At 47.1% G+C, this 14,477-nt stretch overlaps 1 protein-coding gene across 1 annotated transcript; it reads left to right on the forward strand.

The window, feature by feature from the left end:
- Positions 1 to 549: 549 nt before the first annotated feature.
- On the forward strand, positions 550 to 13,741 carry LOC126176640 (piggyBac transposable element-derived protein 4-like). The gene is made up of 3 exons (XM_049923798.1): positions 550 to 693; positions 972 to 1,665; positions 13,620 to 13,741. The coding sequence occupies exons 1-3, from the start codon at positions 550 to 552 to the stop codon at positions 13,739 to 13,741; spliced, it is 960 nt and encodes a 319-aa protein (XP_049779755.1).
- The last annotated feature ends 736 nt before the right edge of the window (positions 13,742 to 14,477 follow it).

Here is a 14,477-nt window from a genome sequence, read left to right on the forward strand (position 1 = left end):
CACTGTCGTCCACAGCTCACGGTCGTGCGGTAGTGTTCTTGCTTCCCGCGCCCGGGTTCGATTCCCCGCGGGGTCAGGGATTTTCTCTGCCTCGTGATGACTGGGTCTTGTGTGTTCTCCTTAGGTTAGTTAGGTTTAAGTAGTTCTAAGTTCTAGGGGACTGATGACCATAGATGTTAAGTCCCATAGTGCTCAGAGCCATTTGAACCATTCTGAACACTGTCTCTTGTTCTTGATCACATGAGTCTGGCCTATAAATATAAATAATAAACTATAATTTATAATTGTATAGAACAGTTTCACTACTGATATGAATGCTGTCAAACATGCCACTCTTATAATGATTTCATCTTCCTTCTAGATGTCAGTTCACTACATAGATGAGAAAGGATTAGGAGAAAATTGGATGATAAGGGCATCTCTTTCTTATTGAGTAGTGTCCCAAGTGACAGTGAGGATGATTTAGATTTAGGCAGTGAAAGTGATACTGAGTAAATTGAAGGGAATAACACAAACAGCAGTGATATACAGCGCAGGGAATAACAGTTAATGTCATCTTTATTGGACACAGCTGGAGATGCTTTATCTGAAGAGCAGTCTTGTGTTGACAATATTCTTGGTGAAAATGACTTTGTGAACATGTTGCTTGATAGCTTATCAGGTGATGAGAATAGAGAATCTGAAGTTCAAGAAGTGAGTGACCCAGCCGTCAGTGCACAGATTCACAAACAAGCATGCAGTCAGCCAACAGAAAGTTTGTGCGCCTATGAAGCGGATTCTCAACCTTGTTCCAGTAGTGAAAGACAGATAAAGCACAGCAGCCAAAATCAGCGAAACAAAATACTTCAAAGAAGAAAACTGGAAATGTGATTTGGAGGAAAACAACTCTAAATATCCCAGAACAGCAAAAGAAGTTCGTTGGTTGTAGGGGCATTCCTGAATTTTTACAAGCACTTGACACCTCATTTCAGATTTTCACGTACTTTTTTAGCAAGGAAGTAATGAAGAAAATTATTGATGATAGTGTTCCTTACAGTATTTCGAAGGACCCAAGCAAAGCACTGGATATAACAGATGATGATCTACGTAAGTTCCTTGGAATCTGTGTTCTTACTCCTGTGTGCAAATACTCTAACATAAGACATTATTGGGACAAGACAGTTGGTGTGGATATGATAAAAAAAGCTTTGTCATTGAACATGTTTGAAAAAAATCGAGCTAATTTACATTTCAATGACAACTCAAAGCAAGTACTGAATAAAGAAGCTGGCGGATATGATAAGCTGTACAAATTGCGTCCAGTTCTTGATGAAGTTGGGAAGAAGTTTCTTTCTGTTCCTATGGAAGAATGTTTATCAATTGATGAGCAGATGTGCGCCACTAGGGCTAGACATCGCCTAAAGCAGTATATACCTCAGAAACCTCATAAATGGGGCTGTAAATTATCTGTTCTCTGTGGTGTGTCTGGATTTGCCTATAAATTCGAAATATACACTGGAGCTGAAAATGAGTTGAAAGACAGACTTCATCGTGAACCAGACTTGGGAGCTAGTGGAAATACAGTTGTCCGACTGTGCAGAGAGATTCCAAGACGTGTGTTTCACAAAGTGTACTTCAACAATTACTACACCAGCCTTCCACTAGTTTCATACTTGACTGAGCAAGGTATTCGTAGTTTGTGCACTGTCAGAAGGAATAGAATCCCTCAGTGTAAACTTCCAAATGATGATTTGGTGCAAATAGAAGAAAGATGGTTTTCGGTAGAGTACTGCACGTCCTACATTAATGTCGAAGTCAGCAATTTGTTGTGGAAAGATAACAAGGGTGTGTGTTTATTATCTACATTTGCTGGAACCCAACCAGAAGGAGCAACTGAAAGGTTTGATAGGAAAGAAAAGACAAAGAAAACAGTGAAACGCCCAGCAGTAATACGTGAATACAACTGTCATATGGGAGGTGTTGATTTACTTGACAGCTTATTGGGACGTCAACACATTTCTATATGCTCCAGTAAATGATATATGCGATTCATTGAATGAAATTTACCAATGTGAGTGGTGAGATGGTCCATAAACGATTTTTTGGAAGTCCATAATGAAAATACAGTGTGTTATTCTTTTTATGCAATGCAAAAACTTAGAGATATTTTTTGATAAGTAGTTCAGGTACTTTTGAGAACAGCCCAGATGGGACTCCACTGTGATACTAGGTTCTGATTGACAGAGAGGAGAGAGAGACATGTGTGATACAATTTTTATAAATAATTCAGATTGTCAAGATACTTTTGATTACAACCCAGGAGGGATGACTATACTGTAATTGGCTCATTCTTTTTAATGGTACCTAAAATTCTAGGCTATTACTGGAGGAGGTGGGAGGCAGATGGTATATTATGCTATGTGTCTTCACACATTCTTCTGTAAATGTAATGGATTTGGTGTCACATCTGCATCATTTTAATATTACACTCTAATTGGTTGAAAAGAGGAGAGGGAGGGGTATAAAGTACACAGTTAATCTGGATGTAAATTATGTCACTTGACACCATTTTTGCTCCAGAAATAATGAATACCTTTGACTTTCAAGGAAATAGTGAGTGCCTGTGACTTAAATGTGGAGCTTACATAACTTTTACTACATATCTGCCTCATCATTTAAATATTAAACTCTGAGTGGTTGTAAAGAGGAGGGGGATGGGGTAGAAAGCATATAATTGGTATATTTCCATCAACTTGGATTTTTAATATTGCACTACGATAGAGATAGGGTGAGGGAGGGAAGGGGGAGAGAGGTTGGGCACACATTATGATAGTTGTATTTTTTATATTTCCCACCCGTTTTTTAAAAAGATTTCTCACCATTTTGTACACAGGAAAATTGGCCTGATTTGAATTTCCCACAAATTTCTGAATATTATACCAACCGCCATCTTGGATTTTTAAATTTCACACCAACACCGACTGCAGCAGCATGACTGTGGTGCCACCTAGTGGCAGAAACTAAAACTAGTGTCAGGCCAAACATAGCACTACTACTACACTAGACAATTCTTCATAGAGAACTGAAAACACCAAAGAGTATCTCCTCACAAGGGGCTAAACTACTGACCAAAGGGTCTTATTATATCGCTTTTGATGGTGAGGTCACCATGGAGTCCTTCCTGAGAGTACTGAACACTAGGAGAAGAAGGTCTCCAGAGGTAGCAGCAGGTGTGGTTCTTCTTGCATATATGTGCATGACCAACAGTGCCAAGGCTATTTGCTATGCAGGGCATGATTGGACCCTTTCTTGTCGAAAGGGAGGGAAAATAACATGGTGTGATGATCCCCATCTTGTTTGAATACAGACGGTATTGGCTTAGGTAAGATCGAGGTTGACAGTGACAGCCATAGCTGGATTGTTAATCTGTGTTGGTGAGATACTGAACTGCAGAGGTCATTGGGTAGTGGGTGTAGTAACAACAGATTCTGCTTGTATACTTTGAAAAGATTGTTGTAACCGCCGAATTGTGATGGTAACGAACCTGTCAGCTCATAATCTTGATGTAATCACTGCTGCCTCGCCGTCACTGGGAAGTTTGTAACTACAAGTGGACAGCCTGGAAATAAAACCATTGTCTACTTGGCATTCCTGGTGCTGTTCTTCGACCACAATAAGGCAATAACGTTGTCCACCAGTTTCACTTGTATATTATCTGGCTGGAGCAGTTGCACGACGAGGCTGACTATAAACATGTTGTTCATATCCAATGCTCTGTCATGTTCCGGGGGTGACAGCTGTGCTGGTGGTATCATGGGAAATCGTCGTGGGTTTAAGGCGATTTACTGATACTCTGGTAGGCTTTCCATGTGGCTAAATATTGAACATATTAGCTCCTCATCTGAGAACTTTGTGAGGAACGAAGTAAGATGTGCGCAAAACAGTTCAGACTACAGCATGACAAAATCACAGCTTTGTGTACAAAAATTTTTAGTACACTGTGTGCCTGTGGGTGTGGTATTCTAAATCGTGCAATGTGTTGTTTCACTATAGTGACAAGAGCAAGGAGCTCCTTAGTCTCTGGGGATTCTTGCGATGAAACGAAGTCTGCTAGCAGAATGAGTGTGTCGTTTCCACCATGATGTCCAACAAGTGTATGGCTTCTAACGATTGGGTGATACAATCAATGGTGGAGAAAACGTACTGGAAGCCTTCTGTCTGTGAGTATGGGCCAGCCAGCTCAAGATGAACTTGCTGGAAATGGCCTTTAGGTGATTCATATCTATTGAGTGGCAGCTCTGTGTATTGTCCAACTTGCAACGTTGGCAATCTATGCAGGTTTGCGTCTGCAGAGTACAGTCTCGTTTCACATTTGGCCAAACGAAAAGCTTCATTACTAATTTAGTTATGATGCATACTCCTAGGTGTGGCAACTGGTACAAACTGTGAAAAATAAATTTACACATATTGAGTGGGAGTAGTGGCCATGGTGCATACTCCTAGGTGCAAACTGTGAAAAATAGATTTACACACACTGAATGGGACTGGTGGACAGAGGCAGTTTACTGACATCACAGACTTGTACAGCAGAACCTGGAATGGTGCACTGTTCAAGCTACAAACCTGTTGTGGTATCTAATAAGAGGTTGTACATTTGTGCATCATGTTATTGCGGCTTGTTGAGCTCACCGTAATTTACATCAACTGAAAGTGCATGTACTCATGTCAGGTAGTTGGGCACGACATTGCCCACTCCTTTTCGGTGTTAGACATCGATCATACATTGTGCAATGCGATCAAGGTGTTGGAAATGGTGTGGTGATCAGTCTTTTGCAGGTTTACACATAGAATCCGACAATGGATGAGGGTTGATATAAATGGTAAGTGATCTGGCCTCAATCTCATTCTTGAAATACTGCACTGATTTGTATATCACAAGTATTTCTCTATCATAACCTGATTATTTACGCTGCAAGACTGTTAACGTGTGGGAGAAGAAATGCAATGGTTCTTGTTCACCTGTTACTATGTGCTGAATCACTGCTCTGATCGCAGTGTTGTTTGAGTTATAAGTGATTGTCAATGGAATTGTTACCAATGGTTGAGATAATGTTTTAGCATGCGATAAACTGAGTTTAATTTCGTTGAATGATTGTTGCATTTCAGGAGTCGAAGTGGAGTCATGCTTGCTGCATGTACATTTGCCAGTCAGTGTGAAGCACCCTGGAGTTCGAACACTTCTACAAGAAAAGCACGACCATGTAGTTCATACTCTATATTTAATAACACAATGAGTTCACCACAAGGGGTCATCACTAACCATCAGAAGCAAGTAACAAACTTTGTAACTAGTTCCTAACAGGAAAATTAGTTCACAACTAAACTAAGTACTTGGAATAAAAGGCTTGGTTGAGGAAATGTTACAATGAAAGTTTCTACAGTCAGAGTTCATTCTCTGCTAGTTTGACTGACGAATGTTTACGTTCTTGCTCTCCATGAGTGGAGCCCATAGGAACAGACTAACACGTAAGTTATAATCTGTATGAGTTCACAGTATATGCAGTCTTGCCAAATCAGTGTGACACAATAACAACAGGCGTGTGAGCACATTGCCGAGGTCCCTTGGCGGTGAAGGTGGCGTGCGGTCGAGGCGGCGCTTTATCTGGAGTAGACCTCTTCTCTCGGCTGGCTGCATCATAACTGCCACGATCATTTTTTTTCCTTTATTGTGATTTCATTCCCCTGCCCCATATGGGCAGGGGAGGGCTGTCAGCAGCACAATCCGCCGCTCTTCAGCCGAGTGACACGACAACTAAAACAAGAATAAAATAATACATACATAAGGAGATAAAAAAGGGGAACATAAAACAGAGTAATGGGAGAAAATGGAGGTAAAAATACACTGACATGTAGACGTTCATTGGGGACAGTTAAAAAAGTCACCAGAAAGTTAAAAAACACAGTTGGCGATTCTTAAAACACAGAGAAGACACTGGATGCGCATGCACAGGTTAAAAGTTGGCCACGGTATTAAAAACACTCTGAAACAACACACTGAAAACCCACTTGGAGCACACACGACGAAGAATAAAACTAGCAGGTGGGACCTGCCGGGGGAAAGGCCAGAGAGGATGGAAAAGGAGGGGAGAGCATGGGGCAGCTGGGGTAGCGGCGGGACGAAGAGAGGAGGGGCAACCGTGGGTTCACGAAGAGGCAGGAGACACATGGGGCGGGAGAGGAAAAGGGAAGACAGGGCAGGAGGGAGCGTAGAGATACTGAAAGAAGGCACAAGAGATGGAGGGGGAGTAGGAGGGGAAATCCGCTCAGAAGGAGGGAGGGGGAGGAGAGGGAGCCCTGAGGAGGAGGCAGGAAGAGGGGGTTAGAGTTGGTAGGAAGGGTAGATGTCAGGGCGAAGCTCATCACCCGGGAGGGGTAGACGGTGGAAGTTGTGTTGGGAAAGGAGATGGAGGGTGTGGAGATGGAGAGAGGGAGGGACACAACGGTAAAGGTGCGGCAACTGGTTGGTTGGGAGTGGAGAGGAAGGGAGACACCAGGGGGTGAGGGGGATCAAGGCGGCGGACACTATATAGTGTGCGGATGTGTTCAAGGAAAAGGAGAAGGTGGGGGAAAGTGATGAGGTCATAGAGGATGCGCGTGGGGGACGGAAGGCCGATGCAGAAGGTGAGGTGGAGTGCATGGCGTTCGAGGATTTGGAGGGCTTTATAGAACCGGGGAGGGGCGGAAATCCAAGCGATGCTGGCATAACAAAGGATGGGGCGGATCATGGATTTGTAGGTGTGAAGGATGGTGGAAGGATGGAGACCCCACGTCCGGCCGGACAGGAGTTTCAGGAGGCGGAAGCAGTTGTGAGCTTTGTTTTGGATGGTAAGGAGATGGGGAGTCCAGGTGAGGTGGCGGTCGAGTGTGAGGCCAAGGTATTTGAGGGTAGGAGTGAGGTGGATAGGACGACCATAAATGGTGAGGTAGAAATGATGGAGGCGGAAGGAGCGGGTGGTGCGGCCTATGATGATAGCCTGGGTCTTGGAGGGATTAACACGGAGGAACCACTGGTTGCACCAAGTGGTGAATTGGTCAAGGTGGGTTTGGAGGGTACGTTGGTACCGTTGAAGGGTAGGATAAAGGGCTAGGAAGGCGGTGTCATCAGCGAACTGGAGAAGATGAACAGGAGGGGGAGGTTTGGGCATATCAGCAGTGTACAGGAGATAGAGGAGAGGGGAAAGGACAGTTCTTTGGGGCACGCCGGCAGAGGGGTAGAAAGTACGGGAGTTGGAATTGTGGATAGTCACATAGGAGGGACGATGGGAGAGGAAGGAAGCAATGAGACGGACGAAGTTGATGGGGAGAGCATAGGTCTGGAGTTTGAAAAGGAGCCCAGGATGCCAGACACGGTCATAGGCGTTCTGGAGATCAAGGGAAACAAAGATAGTAGAGCGACGGGAGTTAAGTTGGAGGGAAAGAAGATGGGTAAGGTTAAGGAGCTGGTCGTCAGCAGAGAAGGAAGGCCGGAAGCCACATTGGGTAAGAGGAAGGAGGCGGTGCTGTTTAAGGTGGTGGTGGATACGGCGAGAGAGGATGGCCTCAAAGACCTTACTGAACATGGAGGTGAGGCAGATGGGACGATAGGAAGAGGTAGCAGAGGGGGGTTTGTTAGGCTTAGGGAACAGCAGGACACGGGAAGTCTTCCACAGGTCAGGGTAAAATCCAGTGGAGAGGAGGACATTGTACAGGGTAGCAATGACAGACAGGAAGGATGGAGGGGATTTCTTGAGGTGACGGTAGGTGACGCCATCATGACCAGGGGTGGTGTTGCGTTTGGAGCGGAGGACGAGTGTGATGTCTTGCGTGGTGATGGGAGTGTTGATGTCGGAGGGGGGTAACTGATCCAAGTACTGGAAGCTAGGGGCGAGCGGGGGGACAGAGGTGTCAGTGCGGTCAAGGACGATGGGGAAGAGGGAGTAATCAAAATGGGGATCGTCAGGAATGGAGAAGACCTCAGATAGGTGGGAAGCAACATGGTTAGCCTTACTGAGGTTGTCAGGGAAGGGTCAATCGTCATGGAGGATGGGGTAATGCGGGGTGGGATGGCTACCAGTAAGGCGGTGGAAGGCTGACCAGTACTTGGAGGAGTTGACAGGGAGGGCGGAGTTGAGGCGTGTGCATGTCTGACGCCCGTCCTGGCGTTTCTTTGCTGTAAGGAGGTTCCGGATATGACGCTGTAATTGGCGGTGGTGGGTGAGAGTATCCCGGTCACGAGTGCAGAGGAAGGAGCGGTAGAGCCTGCGGGATTCACGCAGAAGAAGGATGGCCTGTGGAGGAAGCATAGGGCGGTGAGGGTGGATGAGTTTGGTAGGGACATGAGCCTCCACAGCGTCAGTGATGGTCTTCTGAAGGAAGGAAGAGGCATGGGTGATGTCATCAGGGTGGTGGAAAGCGAGGGGGTGGATTTCGACCTGTAAGGCAATGGATTCCCGGTAGGCATCCCAATTGGCACGGTGGTAGTCATGGACAGACTTTGTAGGGGCAGTTGGGCGGATGGCTGCAGTGGCAGGACGGGTAGAGGAGATGGTGAGAAGGACAGGGAGATGGTCACTACCGATGGGATCGAGGACATCAACGGCAATGCGACCAAGGAGGTTGGGGGAAGCGAGGATAACATCGGGGGTGGAGTTACTTTCAGGACGGGTGTGCTGTGGGAGAGGAACAAGGTCACCACGGAGGGTGGCAAGGAACTGATGCCACCACCGAAGGGGATGTGGATGTTGAGGTCAGCGGCGATCACATAGGTGGAGAAGGTATGGTCAACATGGGAAATGAAGTCGAAGGGGAGAGGAGCTGCGGGGCGAATATAGATAGTGGCACAGGAGATGGTGAGGGAGGGAAAAAAGAGGCTGAGGAGAAGGTGTTCGGTTGGGTCATTGAGGAGGGGTTGTGGCCAGACAGGGAGATGCCTGAGGTGGCCTATAGTGACCCCGCCTCGAGCTAGGGGAAGGGGATTGTCAGTGCGGTGAAGGAGATAAGGGGAGATGCGGACCACATGGTGGGGTTGGAGGAAGGTTTCATTAAGGATGAAGGAGTCAACCTGGTGCTGGGAGAGGGTATGCACGAAGAGGTATTTGTTTGCAGGGAGGGAGCGAATGTTGAGGTAGAGGAGACGATACTGTTGACGAGCCATGTGGTTGGGTGTGGGAAGGGTGCGGGAAGGGGAGAGAGGGGCTTAAACGAGGGTGTCTAGGCGGGTGAAGGTAAAGTGGGCCTGGTTGTGGGAGTATGTGGCGTAGGTGTTTAAGTGGAAAACAGAGCGGGCAGCGAGGGAAATCTGCTGGAGTGAGTGGAGGCGCTGGAAGGGGTGTATGTTCTGCAGGATGACGGTGAGGAACCGGATGAGGGGGAGGGTGGAGGGAATTGTTAGGGTGGATGGGTGGGTCAATGGGGCGAACGGGGACAGTGAGTTCAGGGTTGGTGGGAGGGGGCTTGGCTTTGCATTTGGAGGAATAGGTGGGGTGAGGTTCATTGCAGGTGTTGCAGGATGGGGTGGAGGCGAGGTTGGGACACTGTTTGAGGAAGTGGGAGGCCTTACAATGGGGGCAGGTGGGTGGGTTCTTGCAGTTTTGGGTGAGGTGGTCATTGTACAGAAGACAACGCTGGCAGCGGTAGGATTGAGGAGGGGAATGGGATGGGTCAACAGGGTGGCGGTGGTTGAAAATCAGGGCTCTCTGCGTGAGGAGGTGATCGATGGAGGAGGCGGACTCTGTAAAGATACGCATGAGGAAAGTAGGGCCAGAGGAGTTGTAAATACGGCGGGCAGTGCGGACTTCCAGGGAGGGGTGGGCATTCAGTTCCGCCAACACCTCAGCCTCCGTGACCACAGGGATGAGTTTTGTAATGACAGCAGTGAGGGTCGGTGGACGACGAGGCGGTTGGGGTTGACGAGGAGAGGAGGATGTAAGGAATGGGGTGAGGGATGCGTGGGGCCCAAAGGTGATGCGGGGAAGGCGCCGCAGGAGATCAGTATGGAAGGACGGAGAGGGAGACTTGATGAGAACAGAGTCTCTGCGAGGGATAAGTTGGGTGATGGGTGCACTGGGGATGTACTTCCAGATTTCAAGGGTGAGGGTGTGGGCATCCAGGAATTTCGGATCAGGGTTGACTAGGACAAAGGTATACAGGGAGGGTGCTGGAGAGGAGGGAGGTGGGGTGGTATCCATAGCGGGGTCAGTGGGAGGTGGGGCGGGCAGTGGCTTTTTGGATGAAGGAGTAGAGGAGAGGTCGCCACTGGGCCGTTTGGAAGATTTTTTGGCGGGTGTTGCCTGGGAGGAGGGATGAGGGACTGGATGGATGGGGAGGTGGTGGGAGGCAGGGCCCTCCTGTGAGGCAGTAGCACCGGATGAGAGGGTAGGGCGCTCTGTGGGGGCGACTGTGGCGCGGCGGGCGGAGACTCTGGCAGGGGAAGCAGTGGTAGTCGCAGGGGGGAGAGGGGGAAAGTCGTCTCGGCGGGCGACAGGAGCGGGAGGGGGGTTGGGAGCAGAGACAGAGGCAGGAGCGGGAGCAGTAGCAGGGGCAGTAGCAGGGATAGGAGCAGGAGTGACGTACAGGTGGGGATACAGTGATGGAGAGGAGATAGATGGAGAGGAGACTGTGAGTAGGGAAAGTGCATGAGACGGGTGAATCCCAGAGGAAGCACTCCATGACCTTACAGTGGGGGCAGGTGAAGGAGAGGTGTAGATGATGGTGGTAGTTGGGGCGTCCATGATTGCAGGCGGCAGCAAACACCGAGAGACGACAGAAGCGGCGGCGGCAGAAGCGGCGAGCACCACGAGACGGCGGCAGAAGAAGCGGCGAGCACCAAGAGACGGCGACAGCGGCGGCGGCAGAAGAAGCGGCGACCAGGCGGCGGCGGCAGAAGAGGAAGCGACGAGCACCGACAGACGGCGACCAGGCGGTGGTGGCGGCGGCGGCGGCAAGCACCGGGCGGCGGCGAACAGACGACGACGGCGGCGGCGGCGGCGGCGGCAGGCAGCAGTGACGGCGTGCAGACGGGCAACAACGCGACAGGCACAGTTGGGGCTCTTCCACGTCGAAGATACACCCTGAGAGTAGCCCAGGCAGTGCGAGTCCTCGATGAGGAAGTGAGGGAATCCAACCCTCGAATGGCCACGATCAGCGTGTGCGCGCTCCCAAATACTCGCACGGCAGAAGTACACTTCTCCTGATTGGCTGCACGTGACATTGACGGATACAGCAAAAGGTTCGTGGTAGGAGCGACCTCTCTTGCTGATTTACACGCCCTCTGTGCTTTGGTCCAGTGTACGTAAAGGCCCTCTGAAGGCCACGCTACAAATGGCGGAGCCGGAATGTCGCGTAGTCACAGGGGCTGAGTTGGCAACCAACCTGACGGCAGTGTGTTGCAGTGTGGTGTCGGTGCCTGACAGCTTTTGCGACACGCCACAGTATATTTGTGAGGCACGCAGAGACTCAAATGCAACCAGTTGCCGACGCAAGTTGGCAACCGAGCCATTTCCTTTATTGTTAAATGGGGCTCTGCAGACTCACCGGTACATCGCTAGCAATGCGTTGTCAACCAGTTGCATGCGACTCGGCGCCCGCGTTGCAAGCGACCCGAGTTGTGTCATGTCCTCGGCATCAGCTTTGTTTTACGTAATTCTGAAGATGAACGAGCAACTTTTAAACATGACTTTTGTGCGGGAAGTAGAAAAACATCCAATTTTATATAATTACAAGCTTCCAGGCCACTGCAGGAGAGATTTGGCAGACAAGGTGTGGAGTTTAGTCAGAAAAGAAAAAAATGGCTCTGAGCACTATGGGACTTAACATCTATGGTCATCAGTCCCCTAGAACTTAGCAACTACTTAAACCTAACTAACCTAAGGACATCACACAACACCCAGTCATCACGAGGCAGAGAAAATCCCTGACCCCGCCGGGAATCGAACCCGGGCGCGGGAAGCGAGAACGCTACCGCACGACCACGAGCTGCAGACTAGTCGGAAAAGAAGTTCATATGACAGGTATGTAATGTACTGTATATTTATTGTTTAGAATAAAATTACCAATCAATCAGTTGGAACAAATGTACAAAAATATATATATAAATCATACTTGGCGGCCGGCCGGAGTGGCCGAGCGGTTCTAGGCGCTACAGTCTGGAACCGCGCGACTGCTACGGTCGCAGGTTCGAATCCTGCCTCGGGCACGGATGTGTGTGATGTCCTTAGGTTAGTTAGGTTTAAGTAGTTCTAGGTTCTAGGGGACTGATGATCTCAGAAGTTAAGTCCCATAGTCCTCAGAGCCATTTGATCCATACCTGGCGTATTCTTTGTGTGGCAATGTCATTCTGTAAAGTTACATTGTTGTGCACAAACAAACCTGAAAACGATAGGAAAAGACAGACATCCTATAAATCTACGATATGTGTCAAGTACAGTGGTGTTGAAATACAAATGATTTAAAGAGCATAAATCACTATCACCACGTTTCAGTATGTATAAATGTAATCACGTCCAGGTTTTAAAAATAAAAGTAATCGACAACACGTTAAAGTGAAGAATGTATGTTTTATTCATTCACAGAATTTAACTATAGTCAACATAAAATGAACATTCAAGTGCAGTAGTTCCATTGCCACGGAAGAGAGGCGTGTGGGGTTGAAAATTAAATTGCTAAATAATTTCTTAATGCAGTTTCCGATGAATTAGCACAGACTGAAACGTTATGATTTGCTTGAAATATTGCAGCGTCATAAGTGGGTTCATGATTTTCTTGCAAGTGTGTTGATGCATGTTCTACACCTTTACGTTTGCGTATGTAATTGTAGAGAACACAAACGGCTTTGATAACATCATTCACTCTGTCAGGATTCTTGCAACGTATTGAGCATTTAAAACTTGAAACTTCCCTGAAGCCATTCTAAATGCACATTCAGTCGTTTTCCTTCATCTGCTTAAGCCAAAGTTAAAAATTCTTTGCACATTATCGAGACAGTTTTTAGAGATTGGTCTCATTAAGTAGCCTGATAAGGGGAACGCGTCATCTACAAAATAATAGGGAAATGGGTTATCATTCTCATCGCTCATTAATTTCAATGGGGATGGAGTATCAAGGCCTGCATGTGTTATCCAGTGTTTGATTGCTGTTGCGCGAAATTCCTCCGTCACTGTTTCTCCCAGCATAACCCGTCTCTATTAAAGTAAGTAATCCATCACCATCGCAGCAGGACATTAGCTCAACAGAGTGGTATGATTTGTAACTGTTCGCCAGTTTTTCGATTTTATATGCTTGCCAACCAGTGCTCCAATACAGTTCGGAAGATTCCATAAATGACCAAGATGTTCGGCAATCTTCCTCCAGTCCTCTCTTTTTGGAACTGGCATATACATTTCTTTGAGAACATCCCAAAATATACTTGTGGTGTCTGCTGCTACTCATCTGATGGTGGTCTCTCCTCGTGCAGAGTACATTGAAAGTGATACAAATGTGCAGCCAGTAGCCAAGTACCTGTAAATGAAAAACTATGTGTAAGTTTAGTTTATTAATTTATTTAGCGATTCTCTACATTTTATTACCTATTTGGTTCTTAAGAGATAGGCCTTTTTTTGTTTCAGTGCCTGAATGCAAAGAGAAGTGGAGGAATTTACGAATGGTCTTTGTGCAGAACCTCAAACCTCCTCCAAGTGGCAGTGGGCCAAAGACAAAGAATTCTTTTTATTTGACGCAAGCAAAGTAGTTTGCATTACCATTTGTGAAATCCTTAACTTCTGCTGCCACTGGAAATTTACCAAATATCCCCCATGTCGAAGAAAATGTACTTTATGCTGTGAACAGCGAAGAAATCGCTCTCAGCATCCCCATATTCAGCTTCATCATCCTCGTCAACACCAACACGTCCGCCAGGAACACTGTTACGACACTTACCAAACACTGCGACTAATGAGCTGAATGAGGACAGCCAATATGAACAGTCTCAAACTGACAGAAATTTCTATGTGGCATCTGATTCTCATCCACAAGTAAAAAAGCTGATGAAGTTGAGTTTATTAAAGCCAAGAAGCCCAAAATCGACTCACAGCAGTTTAAGCCCCGCAACCAGCGGAGAGAAGATACGAAACTGTTTCATCTTAGCTTGTTGTCTGAGCTGGATGAAATGTATGAGCAACAAATAAAAATATTCAAGCGTAGACGCCAAGCAGTTGGTCAACAATCAATGGAAGATTCTACTGACAACGCAGCCTGAAAGTTAGTTAGGGAAATTACTTATAAAACACAGTAATCGGTGTGTACTTTAAAATAAAATGTTATTATTTGTGTACAAAATAAATCAGAACCCTCTTACCTCAAAGTGATTAATATCCGTTCTTCTGCACTGACACATTCCCTCATTTTCGTATTTCGCTATGTTACGGCGGAAGAAATCAGTTGTACCAAATCACTGTAGCAATGTTTACTTCTTCTATAAAAAGCAA

Source organism: Schistocerca cancellata, chromosome 3, assembly GCF_023864275.1.
Source record: "Schistocerca cancellata isolate TAMUIC-IGC-003103 chromosome 3, iqSchCanc2.1, whole genome shotgun sequence".
NCBI lineage: Eukaryota > Metazoa > Arthropoda > Insecta > Orthoptera > Acrididae > Schistocerca > Schistocerca cancellata.

Excerpts from the sequence above, each read along its gene's own strand:
- LOC126176640 (XM_049923798.1), top strand. The coding sequence starts at position 550 with ATGTCATCTTTATTGGACACAGCTGGAGATGCTTTATCTGAAGAGCAG. Across the intron at positions 694-971 it reads GAGAATCTGAAGTTCAAGAA|ATTTTCACGTACTTTTTTAG; the intron begins GTGAGTGACCCA and ends ACCTCATTTCAG. Across the intron at positions 1,666-13,619 it reads TTCATACTTGACTGAGCAAG|TGCCTGAATGCAAAGAGAAG; the intron begins GTATTCGTAGTT and ends TTTTTGTTTCAG.